We start from the raw sequence: 17,557 nt of genomic DNA, 5'->3' as shown, positions 1-17,557 counted from the left end.
ATTTCCAAAGAGTCTGGAGGAGAAGTAGTGGAGAAGGCCAATATAAGATAATACTTCTTTAGCTTATCAGAAACAACATTTGATTCTTCATACTTGGAGTTGCTTGCTTTCTTGAAGAGTCAACCATTTCCTTGATGACCTGCATTCCTTTTTCCTTTGCCATTGTACATGTCATTCCTTCAATCATTGAAGATATCCCAGGAATGATTGTTATCATCATCAAGTGATGTGTCCCTACTATTCGGACACTCCTTCGCATAATGGCTGAACTTATTGCAAGCAAGGCATCTACCTTTTCTTCCACCCTTAGATCCGGACTTCCCATTGAAGTGATCTTTAAGTAGGCCATTAGATGCTTCCGCTGTGCCACTCGGATAATATTCTTTGCTTCGACTTCACCCTTGGTGAATTTGAAGAGGGATGAGGAACCCATTGAGCCTTTTTGTCCTTTCCAATTGTCTTCAGTTATTGCTCTTTCACTTTTGCTTGGGCTTTGTCTTCACCTCACCTGATACCATGCTAAATTTTAGGTATGTTCTATGCTAAGAGCAATTTATTTCAATTTTTCCATTTAGCTTAAAATCTATTCTAGATTAGTAATCACATCAACATCATAGTAAATTGTAGATATAACATAAGCATAAACATCAAAAAACAAGCCAAGACAAGAGGACACAAGATGTGGTGCCAGCAAGGGACAAACCTTAATGTGGGGAAACCCTTGATCAATTCTTCTTATATGTTCTTCAATAGTTCAGCAGAGAGAAAGATAGTACATATACATCAGAAGTCAGCGTTTTGATTTTAAAATAAGAGCAGAGATCTTCTTTAAGAAGATATCACATGAGGTCGCTGATCTGGACTCAGGTGAAGGCATACTGCTTCAACTGATCTTCTAAGGTGACTCCATCACCATGCTGCACCTCATTGTGATGCAACTCATCATCATGCTGCCCCCGTCATTGTGCTGCACCCATTCGCTGAGCTGCTCTTGTCACTGAGTTGCACCCAATCATGGTTGTACCCATCACTGTTCACTACGCTGCACCACTCGTTGTTGTACCCATCATCGTCCACTATGCTGCACCACTCATTTTTGTAACCATCACGGTGCACTATGCTGCACCACTCACTGCTGTACCCCAATCATGGTTGTACCCATCATAGTTCACTATGCTGCACCACTCACTGCTGTACCCATCACTGTGCACTATGCTGCACCACTCATTGCTGTAACCATCACGGTGCACTATGCTGCACCACTCACCACTGTACCCATCGCGGTGCATTATGCTGCACCACTCACTGCTATACCCATCACAGTGCACTACGTTGGACCACTCACTGCTGTACCCATCACGGTGCATTACGCTGCACCACTCACTGCTGTACCTGTTAGTGTCAGTCTTTACAGCCTTCCTCCAGTGATCAAATGTGCTCTTACATAGTGATTCTGAAGTGTCAAGGTCAAATTTTGTCATTTCAGTGAGTCTTCAAGCAAAATTTGGTCACTAGCCATTAGGTCTAGGGTTTGCCCAAATGTCAGTCTATGTCACTATTCAGCTGAGTCTATCATCATTCATAGGGTTGTCATTATCATGTCAGTGTCTAATGGGTCATTTGATACCTTGTTCATGCTTCAGTTGCGCCCAGGCAAGGTCATTTCCCTCTCCTAGGTTTTTGAAGGCGATTTCTCTTGGGCGGCCAAATCACCGGCAAAACTTGTTTCCTGATGTTCATACACCTTCCCCTATCCTTAAAGTACCTTATCAAACACTTCCCATCCCTTAGATCCGCCAAATTCCTCATTTTTGCACAAACCCTAGTTTCTAGCTACAACCTGGCAATTTTCTAGGTTGGGCCTGTGTTTTGCCCTTTTGGACCCCTTCCCCTCACTCAATCTCTGAGATTCCACTTTCCCCTGCTTCCTAACATCCCTCCCTACTCCCAAAAATTTCCTCAAGAATTTAGAAGCCCCTTATCCCCTTCATTTCGCTCCATTTCGACAAAATTCCTTGTTTCACACATCGGGACAAGTTTCACTCAAAAGCTGTTTCTGAGCAATCAAAGATGAATTTTGCAAAACTGAGAGAGGTTTTTGTCCACAACATGACAAGGAAGAAAAACCTCTTTCACTTTTTACACAGGTGTCATGGTTTGAGAGAAATGTCAAAAATACCGGCGAGAACGAAGGTGCTCCAAGGACGGTTGGCCAAAGCACAAAAACGAAGGAAAACACCCGATCCACTCCAAATTTTGGCCAAAGCCTCTTTGACTGAGCATGGTACTTGATTGGGGACTCCCAGCCCAAATTTCAAGAAATTTGGAGAAAATTTTGTCATTTGTGAATTTTTTGAGAATTTTACAGGTTTTAGCCATTGGAGTGGTCTCACCCCGCGCGCGACCACTCGGGAGGACTGCTCAGAATCACAAAAAGTTGACATTTTTGGAAAGGGCATGCAAAAACTAGAATTACCTATACTTGGGGTCAACTTGATTTTGAGATTTGGGCTTCCAAAAGCTCAAAATACATCAAAATTTTGACTTTCTGCCCACTTTTTGAGTTGCAGAAAGTGACCTTGGGAGAATTGACTTTTGAGGGGTCAAATCAACTCCAAATCCAGAAATTCCACTTGGGATGGAAAGTAGACACACAGAGCTTTCCAATGAGCCATCTTGCACTTGATTTGGACAACTGGAACCCACTCAAAAAGTGCTGCAAAGGGGCGCGACCACTCGAGCAGGGGGCACGACCACTCGAGCTGAAAATTGCCAGTTTTGACTTTTCGGCCTGCAAAACTCAGTTTTTACCTTGGTTAATCATTTGTACTTGTAAATGATGGATGTATGGATAATTTTCATGGCACATTGATAGATTTAATCTCTCTTAACCCTTCTAGAAGCTTCCTTGATGTAAATAGTAAATATTAAATGCATGGATGAGTTAGCTAAGTTTTAGAGGCAAGTTGTTTTGACTGCCTATTATCTAGTGCTAAGTTTAGAATTAGTTCAAACTGCTCCTAGGAAGCTGAGCTCGACCCCTAGAGGTGGGGAAAGGAGTTAGATGGTCTATATTATGCCTTCTCTTGCTCATTTTCATGGTTGGACTCTTGTGGGAGAAGTATTATTGCATATTGTACATCTATTACTGCAATTTAAGGAAAAGGAAGGCCAGGGTTTTGCAGACATCATTGTGGATTCTTGTGGATTGTTGTGTTGATGGTGTGTTCTCTACATGTTATTGTAAGTGTGTTTATGTGTTCCATCTCTTTCTTTGCTGCTAATTGAACATATGAAGTGATAAAGTTTGAATTCATGCATGCCATGCTCAGCTTTTAATTTTGTTCAATATCTATGTTTTCCACTGTCTAAAGAGGATTCAAAGTTGTTGTTTGCCCTCTTTAGCTCCTCCTCTATCATTACTGATCCTCCATCTCAGATTAAGGCATCAGCACTCACTCCTACCTTGCCCCAAAGATCCCCCTGCAAAAACTGAGCCCAATCCCCGCACCCTGAATTGCACTCCCTCCAAATTGCCACCAAAACCCCAAAAATCTTTAAATCAACCTCCCTTATCAATTTACTAGCCTAAAATCTTTATCCCTAATTGGTCAGCTTATCCTATTGAAAGATCTACCGAATCTGACCTCGAGAGAGCCTTCTCATACCTCGTAGGGCTAGCTACGAGGTGAAATGGTTTGATGTAGCCTTGAGAGTTTGTCTATCTCAACCTAGGTGAATTCCAAGCGCTAACAGTACCCATACATGCTGCTATACATACTGCCTCCAATATGCTGCAACCATTTACACTCGCCAACCTTAGTTGCTTGCTATGGCTTGCAGCGTAGCAGAGCAGCGAGGCTATAGTTGCAAATCCTTTCAACAGGACTTTAATGTAGTGTTACATTCACTGTTTATTGCCTTTACCTGTTGCTCCATCCATCTGAATCAAAGTCTGCAACATACAACAATTTGTGCTCTTGCATTTATGTCAACACAACCCTAATCATATGTTGTCCAATCACGCCTTGCTGAACACACATCTTTCAGCACTCTACTTCATGTCATATGCTTGAAGCTGGACACTGTCCCTGTCCAAAACAATAGATAGATTAGGCATCATTTGGCTGTGGTATGACTGCGGCTAGGGCATGTTTGAATACACTTCCTTTTGACTACATCTAGAGCTATTGAAGACTTCCTCTTTCTAGCTTCTAGGAATCCTCTTCTTGCTGCGGATTAGGGCAGCGTATAGTCTCTCTTTTGCTGCAAAATAAGGCCAACATTTAGGGTGTATCTCGACTGTGACTAGGGCACACATATAACAACGACTAGGTCTCTTTTGAGCAGCGTGTAGACCTCACCTTTGGACAGCGGATTGAGGACCCTTTGGACAATGTATGGAGAGCCAAATCTATAACTGCGTTTAAGGCTTGAAGTGACAGTGGTTAGTGCACATAAAGACCCTCGTTAAACTGCAGCCTAGGTTCTTCAGAGATTGCGGATAGAAGACTGCGTCTAAGGTTAGGGCAGTGGCCAGATAGACTTCTTTTTGACAACGTTGAGTTCACTTTAGCACATAGGCCTCCTTGTTGCGTATTCACCTTCTTGACAACGTTATAGGGCATCTCCATCCATGGCTGTGATATGATATTTCCTTAGGGCAACATTAGGGTATCATTAAGCCAGTAGTTAGGGCTTCTTCATACTAGTGTTTAGCCTTCTCCATGATAGCGTAGAGCTTTCTCCATCAGGCTTCTTCCATTAGGGAAACATTATCTCTTAGGATCTCTCCTCCCACCAAAACCCAAAGACAAGTGGAGAGGAAGAGATCACAAGAAGAGTGAGTATACAAATGACTAGCAAGCCACCTCTTTTTATACTAAAACGTTGAGCACAAGTGGGGGAAATTTGGTCGCTGGTCGACCTTGACGAATTGTCCCATAACACAAATAAATTCATATCTCCATGAATACTTGTCGGAATTGGATGATCTTTAGATCAATCCTACACCTCTCGACGAGAGGAATCCAAGAAAAATATCAGCTGCCATGAATAAGAAGACCCACATGGAGTTTGACTCTAGTTGCCAATTTTAACAATAAGAGACTCCATGCTTTCTTGATACCTTTCTTGAGATGACATGCTATCTTGGAACACTTCATCCTTCTTCGACCTCTTCTTCGTCCTTCTTTTCATCCTCTTCTTCGCATAGAATGAGAGATGAGTGAGTGTGTTTATGTAGGATGAGTTCCTCTCCTTATATAGGCTTCTTCAAGGGGTAGACATGGCTCTTCAATTAGGCTGACTTGACAGCGTCTAGGCCGACTTGATCTTGAAGGGCATTTTGACTCTTTCAAGACAAATAATTTTTCTTTACAATATACAATGTGCCCATTGGGGCCTTCAATATATGACAATGACTCTTTTGACTTCTAGACGTAGGACAAACCCTAGAAGCACTCAATGGGTGCTTGACCTATAAAATGAAATAACTTGAGCATGAAACCCATGCTCCAATAATAATAATAATAATTTATTTTCATTTTATAATTTACAAGAATACATTTCATGCTTATGAAGACCAAACCTAGTTACACATTTTTCAACATAAAGGATGGATGAATGATGGATAAAAAGAGGACATGGAAGGTTTGAATGATGGATAAAAAGCGGATATGGAAGGTTTGAAGGAATGTTTGATAGAGTTACTACAAGAAATGCTTCCCAATAGCAAAAATGTATTAGATGAAACTCATGATGAGAACAAAATGAATGTTAATCATCATTTTATAGACTCTAACTTTGGATTGAAGAACCGCCATATTCCAAAGATCGATATGAGGAAGTTTGATGGCAAGGATCTGGTAACATGGATACTATAGATTGAACAATATTTTGATCTCTATAATGTGCAACACACACAAAAATACGCATTGCAACTCTATATTTAGAACCCAATCAATTTTTATGGTATTGATGGCTTTGTTCTCGTAAACCAATTTTCACTTGGTCAATTTTTACGGAGGAAATGATAGCACATTAATAAGACACAAAGAGCAACACACTCTTTAGCCAATTGATAAATCTCAAACAAAAGGGTTCAACGACGGAGCACATTAAGGACTTCCAAAAATTGAATTTTATGGTAAATGATATTCCAGAGGAGCATAGGATTGATGTCTTCATAGGGACTTTAAAGGATAACATCTAACATGAGGTTCACCTTTGGGAACTTGATTCATTGGAGAAGGCATTTAGGGTGGCAAGAAAAATTGAAAGCAAAATTATGGCAACAAAAAAGTCTACCACTTTACAACTATAAAGATGGAAATGTTGCTGCTCGTAGCCTTCCACAATCTACAATGTTTGACACCACAACAATTGGAAGAAAAAAGAGCAAAAGGGCTTTGTTACAGTTGTGATAGCAAATACACTAAAGGTCATAAGTGTGCTGAGAAGAAATTATTTTACATAGATTGTGAAGAGGAGGAAGAAAAGGAACAAGAAACATCAAAAGAAGAGGATATACACTAGGAACCAACCCCAGAGAAAGAAGAAATGAATCTGACCATATCTTGTAATGCATTGGCAGGAATTACCATTCTCCAAACTCTCAAAATAGAAGGACATATCAAGAAGAAAAATGTAATAGTGTTGATTTAGGTAGTACCCATAATTTTATTCATTGTAAGCTAGCCAAGGAATTGAACTGCTTCCTATATTCAGCACCAGAGTGTCAAGTGGTGATTGCAAATGGAGGAACTACAAATTGCTCTGGAAAGTGCCATAATATCAAGCTAACCATGGGGGAATATGTATTGAATAGTCCAATGCTTTCCATTCCAATGGGTGGTGCTGAAGTTGTACTAAGAGTGCAATGGTTACAATCTTTGGGGATGATAGCTTTTAATTTTCAAGAATTTTTCTTGAAGTTTTTTGGAAAGGAAAAGAAGTTGAATTAAGGGGAATCACAGGGAAATCAGGAAAGATAATCAATTCTAATGGCATGGAAAAGCTTCTAAAGAAAGAACAACGGGGCGTGATTGCACAATTATGCTCACTAGAGGTTCAAACATCGAAATCATCTATTTCTCGAGATCTCCAAAAAGTATTGGACAATCATTCCATGGTATTTGAGACTCCCAAAGGCATCTCACCTCTTCGTGATCATGATCATGCTATTCATTTGATTCCAGGAAGTGTTCCTCTAAACACCAGGCCTTACATATATCCCTATGCCCAAAAGTGTGAAATTGAACATATGGCTGCAGAAATGGTAGAGGTCCGTATAATTCAACCTAGTCAAAGTTTTTTCTCTGCTCTAGTAGTATGGGTGCACAAGAAGGATGGATCATGGCGTATGTGTCCAGATTATAAAGAGCTCAACAAACTCACTATTAAAGATAAATTTCCCATTCCTGTCATTGATGAATTGTTAGATGAATTACATGGAGCAATTTACTTCACCAAGTTGGATATTCATTCAAGATATCATCAAATTAGAATGAAGACTGAAGACATCCCGAAAACAACATTTAGAACTCATGAAGGTCATTATGAATTTTTGGTCATGCTTTTTGGCTTTACTGATGCACCTTCCACATTTCAAGGTTTGATGAACTCCATTTTCAAACCATTCCTTAGGAAATTTGTATTTGTATTTTTTGATGATATACTAGTCTACAAGAAGTCTTGGAAGGATCATGTTCAACATGTTGATAGGGTGCTAAAACTATTGGAGGAGAAACAATTATATGCAAAAATATCCAAATGTTTCTTTGGAGTACAGGAGGTGGAATATTTGGGTCATATTGTGTCTCATGAGGGTGTTAAAGTAGACCCTAACACAATTGAAGACATTAAGGAATGGAAAATCTCCACAACTCTAAAGCATTTTCGAGGATTTCTCGGGTTGACAGGGTATTATCACAAGTTTGTTAAAAATTATGGGAGAATAACAACGCCTCTAACAACATTACTAAAGAAAGATGCATTTTCGTGGACTCCAGAAGCACAAAAGCAACTAAGGCTTTTGAACATCTTAAAGAGTTCCAAGCACCGGTCTTAGCTACCCCAAACTTCACAAAACCTTTATTGTGGAATGTGATACCTCAGGAAATGGAATTGGTGCTCTTTTAATGCAAGAAGGAAGACACATTTCTTTTGAAAGTCGTCCAATCGAGGGAAACTATTTACACAAACCTATTTATGAGAAGGAAATGTTGGCAAAACTACATGCACTAAGGAAATGACGACCTTACTTAATGGGAAGACACTTCAAGGTAAAAACTGATCACGATAGTCTTAAATACTTTTTGGAACAAAGATTATCTTCAAAAGAGCAACAAAAATGGGTCACAAAGATGTTATTTTATGATTACGAAATCATCTACAAAAAAGTGAAGCAAAATGTTGTTGTAGATGCACTCTCGAGAAAGGACGAGGATGTGGAAGCATTGCTTTGTGCCATTTCTATTATCCAACCTGATTGGATAACTGAAGCAAGATATGAATGGAAGAATGACGGAGAGGTGTGGACAATCATTCAAAAGTTGCAACAAGATCCCAATACGTTTGATACATTTATGTGGAAAAATGATTCATTATGGTACAAAGGTCGCTTATATCTTTGTAGGAATTCGCAACTCAAACAAAAGATTCTTTTCGAATTGCACACCTCCCCCTGAGGAGGGCATTCAGGATTTTTAAAAACTTACCATAGGGTCAAGAAGGAATTTTTTTGGGATGGCCTTAAATTTGATATTCAGAAGTTTGTGAGAGATTGTTTGGTTTGCCAACAAAATAAAGTTGAGACAATTACGACCCCAGGTCTATTACAACCTTTAGCCATTCCAAATCAACGTTGGGAGGAGGTCCCAAAGGATTTTATCATAGGTTTACCCAAGTTTGAAGGAAAGAATGTCATCATGGTGGTAGTTGATAGACTTACCAAGTATGCACACTTTTGTGCATTATCTCATCCTTTTAAAGCCAGTACATTTGCTACTGCATTTATGGAAACAATTCAAAAGCTACATGGAAACCCAAAGATTATTGTAAGTGACAGAGATCCCATTTTCACTGGAAATTTTTGGATGAAATTATTTTCTTGTCTTGGTACTCAATTAGCTCATAGTTCATCTTATCATCCTCAATCTGACATGCAAACTGAGATAGTGAACAAATGTTTGGAAGGATATCTTCGTTTCTTTGTATTTGATAAACAAACACAATGGGTCAAGTGGTTACCTCTAGCTGTATGGTGGTATAACACTTCCTTCCATATTGCAGCAAGAATGACTCCATTTATGGCACTTTATGGATATCATCCACTGTCCATCATATTTAAGAGAAAATTCTAAGGTACAAGTAGTGGAAGATCACATCGAGCATCAACAACAAGTTCTCCAACTCTTAAAGGATAACCTCACTTTGGTGCATAACCGAATGAAACAACATGCAAATCAACATCGCAGTGAAAGAAGTTTTGATGTAGGCAACTGAGTATTTTGACGGCTACAACCATATAAGCAATTGTCCTGCAAGCGAGCTAAGAAGGGTAATAAATTATCACCCAAGTACTATGGTCCTTACAAGGTGTTGCAAAATATTGGTACTATGGCATATAAATTGGCGTTCCCTGCATCTTCCCGAGTACACCCAGTTTTCCATGTTTCATGTTTAAAAAAGGTTATTGGTGACAAGTTTCTAGTTCAAACAGTGTTTCCAGAACTTGATGAAGAAGGAAAAATCATTTTGGAGCCAAAAGCAGTCATGAAAACAAGAACTCGATAGCTATGACATCGATCAATTACAGAGTATCTCAATAAGTGGAAGAACTTCCCTGCTGAAGATTCCATATGGGAGGATGAGAGTTTTATACAGAAACATCCATAACTACTCAAGTGTTGATGACATCACTTTTTTGGAGAGAGGCTTGTTAGGTCCCTATAATACTATTGTAGCCACCTTATTGTTATTGTTAGTGTAGCCCCATATTGTTATTGTTGTGCCCCACAGAAGCCCACCATTGTTAATATTGTTATGTAGGTTCTGATTATATTGTGACCCCTTAGACTCCTATATATACCAAAAAGGTCTTGTCATTTGTATCATCCAAGAATTGTTCATTTATGTAATGTAAATGAGGTTTTCCCCCCGAAGAGAATAACTTTGAAGTCGTTGATCTATCTTTTCTTCTATTTTGTGAGCTGGTTGCATAACATTGACCCCTTAAAGATGAATCATTTCATTGTTCATTGGGGTTGGTATATTCAAAGTTCCTTTCATTTAGACGGCTCATGCTTTATCAAGGAACAGGGTGAAGGCTAATGATGGGGGTAGAGCTCAGGCTAGGCTTTTGTCCACTTTCATTTATCTTGGCAATCTTTTTTATTTTATCATTATAGCTCATGCTTTTTCTCTTCTTTCTGCTGCATCGACCTTTAAAGGAAAAGTTTATAGGCCCCTAGTCAAGGATAAGGAAAACAGGAACCGGTATTGCTGATAGACAACAACCAACCTGGAGATGGGATGTGGATATAAGGGAAAGATAGAAGGTGTTAAGTGTGAATTACCATGAATACACAATGTCAATCAGAGACTCCTATTTGTGCCCTTACTAGACAGTGAAAGAAAGGCCTCAAGGAGGTCACACTGGACTAGGGGAAATGATAACCGCCAAGGTGAAGCATGGGAACAAGTGTACAACCAAAAGTGGTCTATCATCCAATTTAACCTGTGATCCATACTAGAATGCCTTTAAACATTAAATGAAAGCACTTGAATACAATAGATGACCCATCTTCTTCGGATGAGGAGGCTAGAGGAAAGAAAGCACTGATTGGAGCATGGAAGAGAGGCATCTGAGGCTAGCCATCTATCGATTATGAATCATGATAGGGCTGCTGGCTGGCAGGATGAAACAATACGAGAAATTTTTTGTCCTAGGGTTTAACCACTTGGGTGTGTAACAGTACGTTTAGATGCAATTACACAGGCTTCCACCTCCCATTCATGAGCACTGTTAACAGTTGGAACTGGAAGTGGGCTCTGTCCAGTCATTCATGCTGTTGCGCATCATCCATGGTGTTTCAAGTCTGGACATAAAGTTAGGGAGTACAATAAATTCACGGAAGTATATGTACGATTTGACAGTTGTGTATTTACTATTTAGTACTTAATAATTTTACATACCTTAATGTTTGTCTTGATGTCTAAGTGAATCTGTCATGGAATGAAAAATCTCATTGTTATGCGCAAATTCAAGTTTTTCAAAGCATTTTATTTGTTGAGGTTTTTCTGAGTCTAGGTTATATTCTTGCTTTGCCAGGCTGTTCTTGAGTATTTGTTGTGTGATTATGGATGAACCACCTTAATTGAGATACAATCCAAAATTTTGCTTTAATAATTTGATTTCTAACTCATTGTTTCATTATTTAAGGGGTCAGTTTTCTAATCCACAAAACCCTTGAGCCCAGATAATTGACTGTAAGAAATCAGATGTCAACATGCATCCATCTTGAATGTGACTGTCACTTGAGGCTTAAATTCAGTAAGTTCTCATCAGCATTTTTTCCTAATTTACCAGGAACATACCAAGAACGGCAAGTTGATAAAGGCAGTCTATAAAAGCATCGAGATTACTGCTTATAGGAAACAGGGTTAGAAGGAATGCTTGCTTTGGCCAAAGCAAGCATTCATTTCATTCAGTCCATGATAGGCCCTAAGCAGGTTGCCCAGTTATGTCTTATGGAAACAATAGAGTGCTCATTCTTTTCTAATGGAGGTTCACTAATTAAAGCACATTAAGATCAGTTTGTGTAGAAGTTGAGTAGCATGGTCATGGGTTCTAATTGATTCTTAGCTGAAATTGCATAAAGTCCTTACTTGATCTCCTGGGTGTTTTAACATATGGAAGTCTGTTTAGCATGCATTTCTCTTGTAACTTGTTAGCTTTTATATCATGCATGAAGGTTGGAATTCTGATATTTCAAGAAACCTTTTTTGAATGTTAATGGCTAGCCTTGACTGCCCATTTTATAATCTCAGGTGCAGTGGAAAGAGTCAGAAGTTGCAATGTTGCGTGATAATCCCTATGCTGAATTTCCTCCAACTCCAAGCACCCCCAAGGTGGGATATTTAAATGTCATCACATTCTATTGTGATCATTTGTTCTAGAACAGGTCATTGGTCTAGATATCAAGTATAAGTATTTCACGTTGGGTGCAGCGTTCTCATCGTGGAGGTGATCAGGAACGAGCTTCTATGCGAGGATTTGTTGGATTGGATGAAGGTTTCACAGGTAAAAAATTCAATTTATTTTCTCCGTTATTATCTTTAGATGTTCAGGAATAGATTGCATGGATGCCTTTAAAGTCTCGAGTGTCTATTCCTATTCTGCAGAACTGTTATATGGACGATTTTCTTATATTTGTGCATGCTTCTGTTTTTATTGTTTAATGATATAATGTGACTGGAGTGCATGTCAATTGTGTATATGCTTGATAATTTCAGGTGAGAGGGTTGGCAAACGGGAGCATAAACGCAAGGTATATTCTGAAGCATTATTGCCCTGAACAATGATGTGAAATACAATTTCTCATCTATCCATGCTAAGATTTAATTCATTTTTATTGATTGCATTGCTCTCTAGGCTCCTGCAAGGTTCTCGGAAGCCCCACCATCACCACCTCAGAGCAAGAGGGCTCGCAAAATGAAGGCTTCGGATAGTTGAGTATAAGGTATTTTTTGATATTATTTTCATATATTCTTGACATGGTTTGTTACAGACAGTAGACAATAAAATCAACTAAGTGTTCCCATTAAAATATTTATTAGCTACACTGGGAAAGCTGGTACTTCTTTGGGTTAGCTTTGTCCATAATTCATTATTAGAATAGAACTAATGTTATTTAAGTGGGCTTTTCTGCTTCTGGTATACAGACTATGATATTAATTGGAGTTTGTTGCTCTTGAGGACACTGGAAATGAAACGGTGCAGCGGGATTATGACTTGTGGGACATTTGATGGATCTATTTCTGTCGATGCTAGAGCTGCTATGGCAGATTGGAATATGAAGTATACGGAATTTTTAAGTTAAACAGCCTCTTTTATACAGTGCAGCAAACAGTACTGGTCAGAAAGTTAAATTGAAGATGTATCCTCTATGGACTTGTTGACATTGCATCAGTTGAGAGGTTCATTTTTTTTTGCCTTTTTGGTTGCAGGGTTGAAAATTGTTTGTAACATATGTTTTTTCTCTTGTATTATATGATAAAGCTAACATCACTTCTCCCACTTTTTATGCATTTATTTTTTGTTGCTTACTTTGTAAATTACGAACAATATTTCCTAATAAAGCAAGGTTATTGTTAAACTGGATTAGCGAGTTGTTTGTGGTGGAATTGTAACTTTTTCGAGATATTGTATAAATGAATTATGCATCCTATTAAAGGGACAACAATTATCAGAGGTGGTCATAATTGAAGTAACATATCAAGATATGTCAATTTTCCTTCATAGTTATGTGACTGTAAGGAATGATCTAGTGAAAACATTCGTAGTTTTGGTAAAATGGGTCTCTTTCAACAAAATATATTCCCATGTCTCATTCTTTCAGGTAGCTCTATTCTCTAATATTTTTACATGTATTGGTCATCACATTCTTATTGAACGTAAGCTCTTAACTTATTTCTGTATACCTACTTGGATGTTTTGAATTTCTCATTTGACGAGTGCAAAGACAAAAAGCTATGTATGTGTCTACCTAGCATGTTGAGCCCACAAGCTGATTATGGATTGGTGTGTATTTATGGCATTTTGTATTTAGTTGCAAATGCTGTCAGTATTTATCATTGCATCACAGTCGAGAATTTGTGTGAGAAATCTATTTCAAAGATATCTCACATTAGCATTTATGGGGATTGCCTGCTATGTCTTGTAGATGGGGGATGTTCCTTGATGTCCTCATTTGCAAGGGTATGTCTTGGGGATATTCCCCTGTTGCACCTTGTGAAATCCGGCTGTTTTGAAGGTCACATGCAAATGTGGACACTAGAATATTTCCTGATCCTGTCAAAGTATATAGCAAAGTTCCCTTTCAAAGCACCACCTTCCAAACTATGAAAAGTGCTAAAAGTTATGTTTCTTTTTAATTTGGTTAATTACTTATATTAAACTGTAATGTTATGCAGGTTGCATTCTCTTCTCCATAAGTAACCCCTCCTTAAACCATGAAGCCTTTATCCCATTCAATATTCTGCAACTGGAAACTTTCATGAGTTACATCAAATGGGAAATCTAAGTAGCGACAAGCAGTTTTGGAGTTTGGAATAAGGTCTGAGCATGGGATAATGGAGTGTAGGTTGGGAGCTGTATCGGTGTACTTTGTATATTTTCTTTGAGATTTTTAGGCTCTTTTTATGTTTTATGTTTTTAGATTTAAGTGGTCATTTCCTGTTCTAAAACCTTGCATTCAACCTCACCTAAATTTTGAAAACCCTCTGTTCAAGGACAAACTTCGGTAAAATGACTCGCCCTTTGTGATATTGAAAAGGAGGAAAGACAACTGGAGCACTAGCAGTGGAAAGTCATTTCCCTCTCATACTTTATATTGAAAGACAGAAGGTACTTTTGACAAAACGCAACCTCTTTTTCAATATGTGACCGATATAAAATAAGACAACCAAAAATACAAGTGAGGCATACAAAAGGCTTGTTAAATTCTGAACCTAGCACTGGCAGTTAGTTCCTAGTAGATTATTACATATCTACTGAATAAAAACACAACAGTGAGGCATACAAAAGGCTTGTGAAATTATGAACCTAGCACTTATAGTTAGTTCCTAGTAGATTATTACATATCTATTGAATAAAAACATAACTAGGTTCTTAACACAATTATTCAGCAAAGACAAAATTGCACAATCAATCTCCATCACATGTGACACATACAAATTCTGCACGACAGTCTTTAATTAAGTTAATAATCTGAGCCTTCTTGGGCTCTCGTCGTCGGATAATTGTTGAAAATGGCGACAAGAAAATCCTGATTTAATTTTCCCTTTAATTAAATTATGAGAAAATTATATTTCACTTAATTGGCTCATTTAATTCGAGTTGAGGGCCTAACTTGAGTAATGTAGAGTGGTTCCTAAAGTTTAGGAGTCTAGGTTGAGTTTAATTTTAGTTGTAATAGTTTAATTCAGTTAAACTGTGCTGATGTCAGTGAAATAGAGGAATTAGTAGGTGGTCTAGCAGCAGAGTGCAACTTCATGTGTTCAACTAGTTAATTGATAAATCAACCATAATTAACTCATGCATGTATGAAATTCAAGTTACCCAATTGAGATTGGAGTTCAAGGGTAGTGTACTATCAGTTGTATAATTTTCCAAGTTGTATAGGCGGTGCAAGTAGTAAGAGAAGGGCCTATAGAGATTGCACAATTCATGATGGGAAACAATGCAAGGAAATAGGAACTTGACAGGGAACAGAATTGGCTAAGTATTGGCTAGAGTCAACTTGTGAGGTAGTGAGATAGATTTTACTTGTGCAAAGATTGTTCACGAAGAACACACATTTTATTTATTTTCTATTTTTATGATCTAATTCAATATACAGATGGGAAGGGGTTTCGAGCAGTGAGCTTTCCTCTTAGATAAATCTCTGAGCATATGTGATTGAATCTTGTCTCATGTTTATGTTGTGATTTCTCGATTGATACTTGTTTCCGTTGATGAGTAGAATAGATTCAAGTCTTTTGTTTTAACATATTACATAAGTAGTTTGAATCTACAAGGAATTTCTACATGGTATCAGAGCAGGAATCACAATAGAAGAGAAGAATTTGAGTTTGTCTTTGTAGGTAAATCGAATTTGTAGTATCATTCTTTAGAGCTAGAAGGATGTTGTTCGATGGATTAAGACTTGAGTATGCCCTTGCAGGTAGCTCAAATTTTATTGCTTGGAAGGACAAGATGGAGGCAGTATTGGAAGATAACGGGCTGAAGGAATTCATAGACAATGATATTCCTAAGCCTCCAACAACTTATGCTCAAGATCCTGCAGAGTGGAAAAAATGTGTGGCAAAGGCGAGAAGGATCATATTAGAAGGAGTTTGAGATCATATTGTCTCGAATCTCCATGAGAAGGATACCCCATATGTAATGTGGCAAACCTTGATAGACTTGTTTTAGAACAACAATGACCACAGGAAGATGGCACTGAAGAACAATTTTTGGAAAATCAAGATGGAGAAGGGCGACAAAATACCACAGTGACTGAGCAAGTTCACCCAATGTCAGGATGAACTTGGGAGTGTTGGTATTACAATTGTTGAAGATGATTTGGTAAGCCTAACACTTCTAGGCCTTCCCAAGAGCTGACACAATTACCAAGATTTGGTAAATGGGAGGGAGAAGCTACCAAATTAGGAGCGATTGTGGTTTGACTTGATGCAAGAAGAGATAAGGTGGAACACTAGAGATGGAACCTCATCCAAGCATGGTGATGAGGAGAATTGGGCTTTGGATGGAAAAGACAAAGAAAGGGAAAGGGAAGAAATCCCAATCCAAAGGAGATTCTGGTCAGGGCGGCAAGAAGAAAGACTTGTCGAAGATTAAATGTTTTCACTGTCATGAGTTGGGACACTATGCCACAAAGTGTCCACACAAGAAGGCCAACAAGAAGCCTTTAGGAGGAGCGGCAAGCGAAGCTCTAGCTTCACAATTCGAGTGGGATTTTACACTCATTGCATGCATGGTGACATCAGTGAGGGGTAGTGTGTGGTATCTGGATAGTGGAGCCTCATTCCATATGACGAGCAACAAAGATTTTTTCAGTGACTTGGAGGAGGAGGACCTTCAGATGCACATCAAGATGGGAGATGATGGAAACTATATCGCAACCGGTATCAGTATAGTTACTTTTCAGAGGGAGTCTGGTTCTCCTCTCACATTAAAAGATGCCATGTATGTTCTAGGTCCGAAGAAGAATTTAGTTTCAGTTGCTATGTTGGAACACTGTGGATACGATATGGTATTTAGCAAAGGGCTTAGATGTATTGCCAAGGGACAAGTGAAGTGAATTGGGGTTCGGGTGAAGAACCTCTACAAATTGGATATCAAAGATTATGCTGCTTTGAGCACTGTTACCGCTCAAACTAGCAGGGGACCTAAAGGAAATCCCTAAAAGGCAAATACTACTCCAAGGGCAACAAATGGAGTCTTAGCCCACTGTCACCTCCGCTAATACTCCCTTCTATTTATGAACTTTCACCGATGGGAGGAGACTTGATCTATATGGAGTCACCAACAAATGATAAGTTAATGGATATGAGTGACCTAGGCCCTTTCCTAGAAGGTTTTGAAAGATGGAGTTTGCTTGCTTTCTAAGCAAGGTACTATGCTCTTCTAGGGAAAGGAAGAGGATTTTGGGGGTTAGGTGTATGAGAACATGCTTTGAAAGGAGTTCCTCACATCCTAAATCCTTGTTAAAGTTGGTATCTGTTAGGCCCCTATACTACTAGTGTAACCCCTTATTATTATTAGTGC

At 38.7% G+C, this 17,557-nt stretch overlaps 1 protein-coding gene across 3 annotated transcripts in view; it reads left to right on the top strand.

Moving 5' to 3' along the window:
• Positions 1 to 13,390, top strand: part of LOC149169892 (myb-like transcription factor family protein) — a 180,720-nt gene extending 167,330 nt beyond the window's left edge. For all 3 annotated transcript variants that reach the window (XM_089428848.1, XM_089428847.1, XM_089428849.1), the window contains exons 13-17: positions 12,055 to 12,135; positions 12,235 to 12,307; positions 12,520 to 12,554; positions 12,659 to 12,746; positions 12,949 to 13,390. In XM_089428848.1, coding sequence (XP_089284974.1) covers positions 12,055 to 12,135; positions 12,235 to 12,307; positions 12,520 to 12,554; positions 12,659 to 12,739 — 270 coding nt within the window. In that variant the 3' untranslated portion in view covers positions 12,740 to 12,746; positions 12,949 to 13,390. The remainder of the gene's footprint in view (positions 1 to 12,054; positions 12,136 to 12,234; positions 12,308 to 12,519; positions 12,555 to 12,658; positions 12,747 to 12,948) is intronic.
• The last annotated feature ends 4,167 nt before the right edge of the window (positions 13,391 to 17,557 follow it).

Source organism: Pinus tabuliformis, chromosome 4_2 (genome assembly GCF_031772625.1).
Source record: "Pinus tabuliformis cultivar Carrire ecotype Pingquan chromosome 4_2, CPIR1, whole genome shotgun sequence".
NCBI classification, from domain to species: domain Eukaryota; kingdom Viridiplantae; phylum Streptophyta; class Pinopsida; order Pinales; family Pinaceae; genus Pinus; species Pinus tabuliformis.
This window is presented reverse-complemented; position numbering and strand designations above follow the sequence as displayed.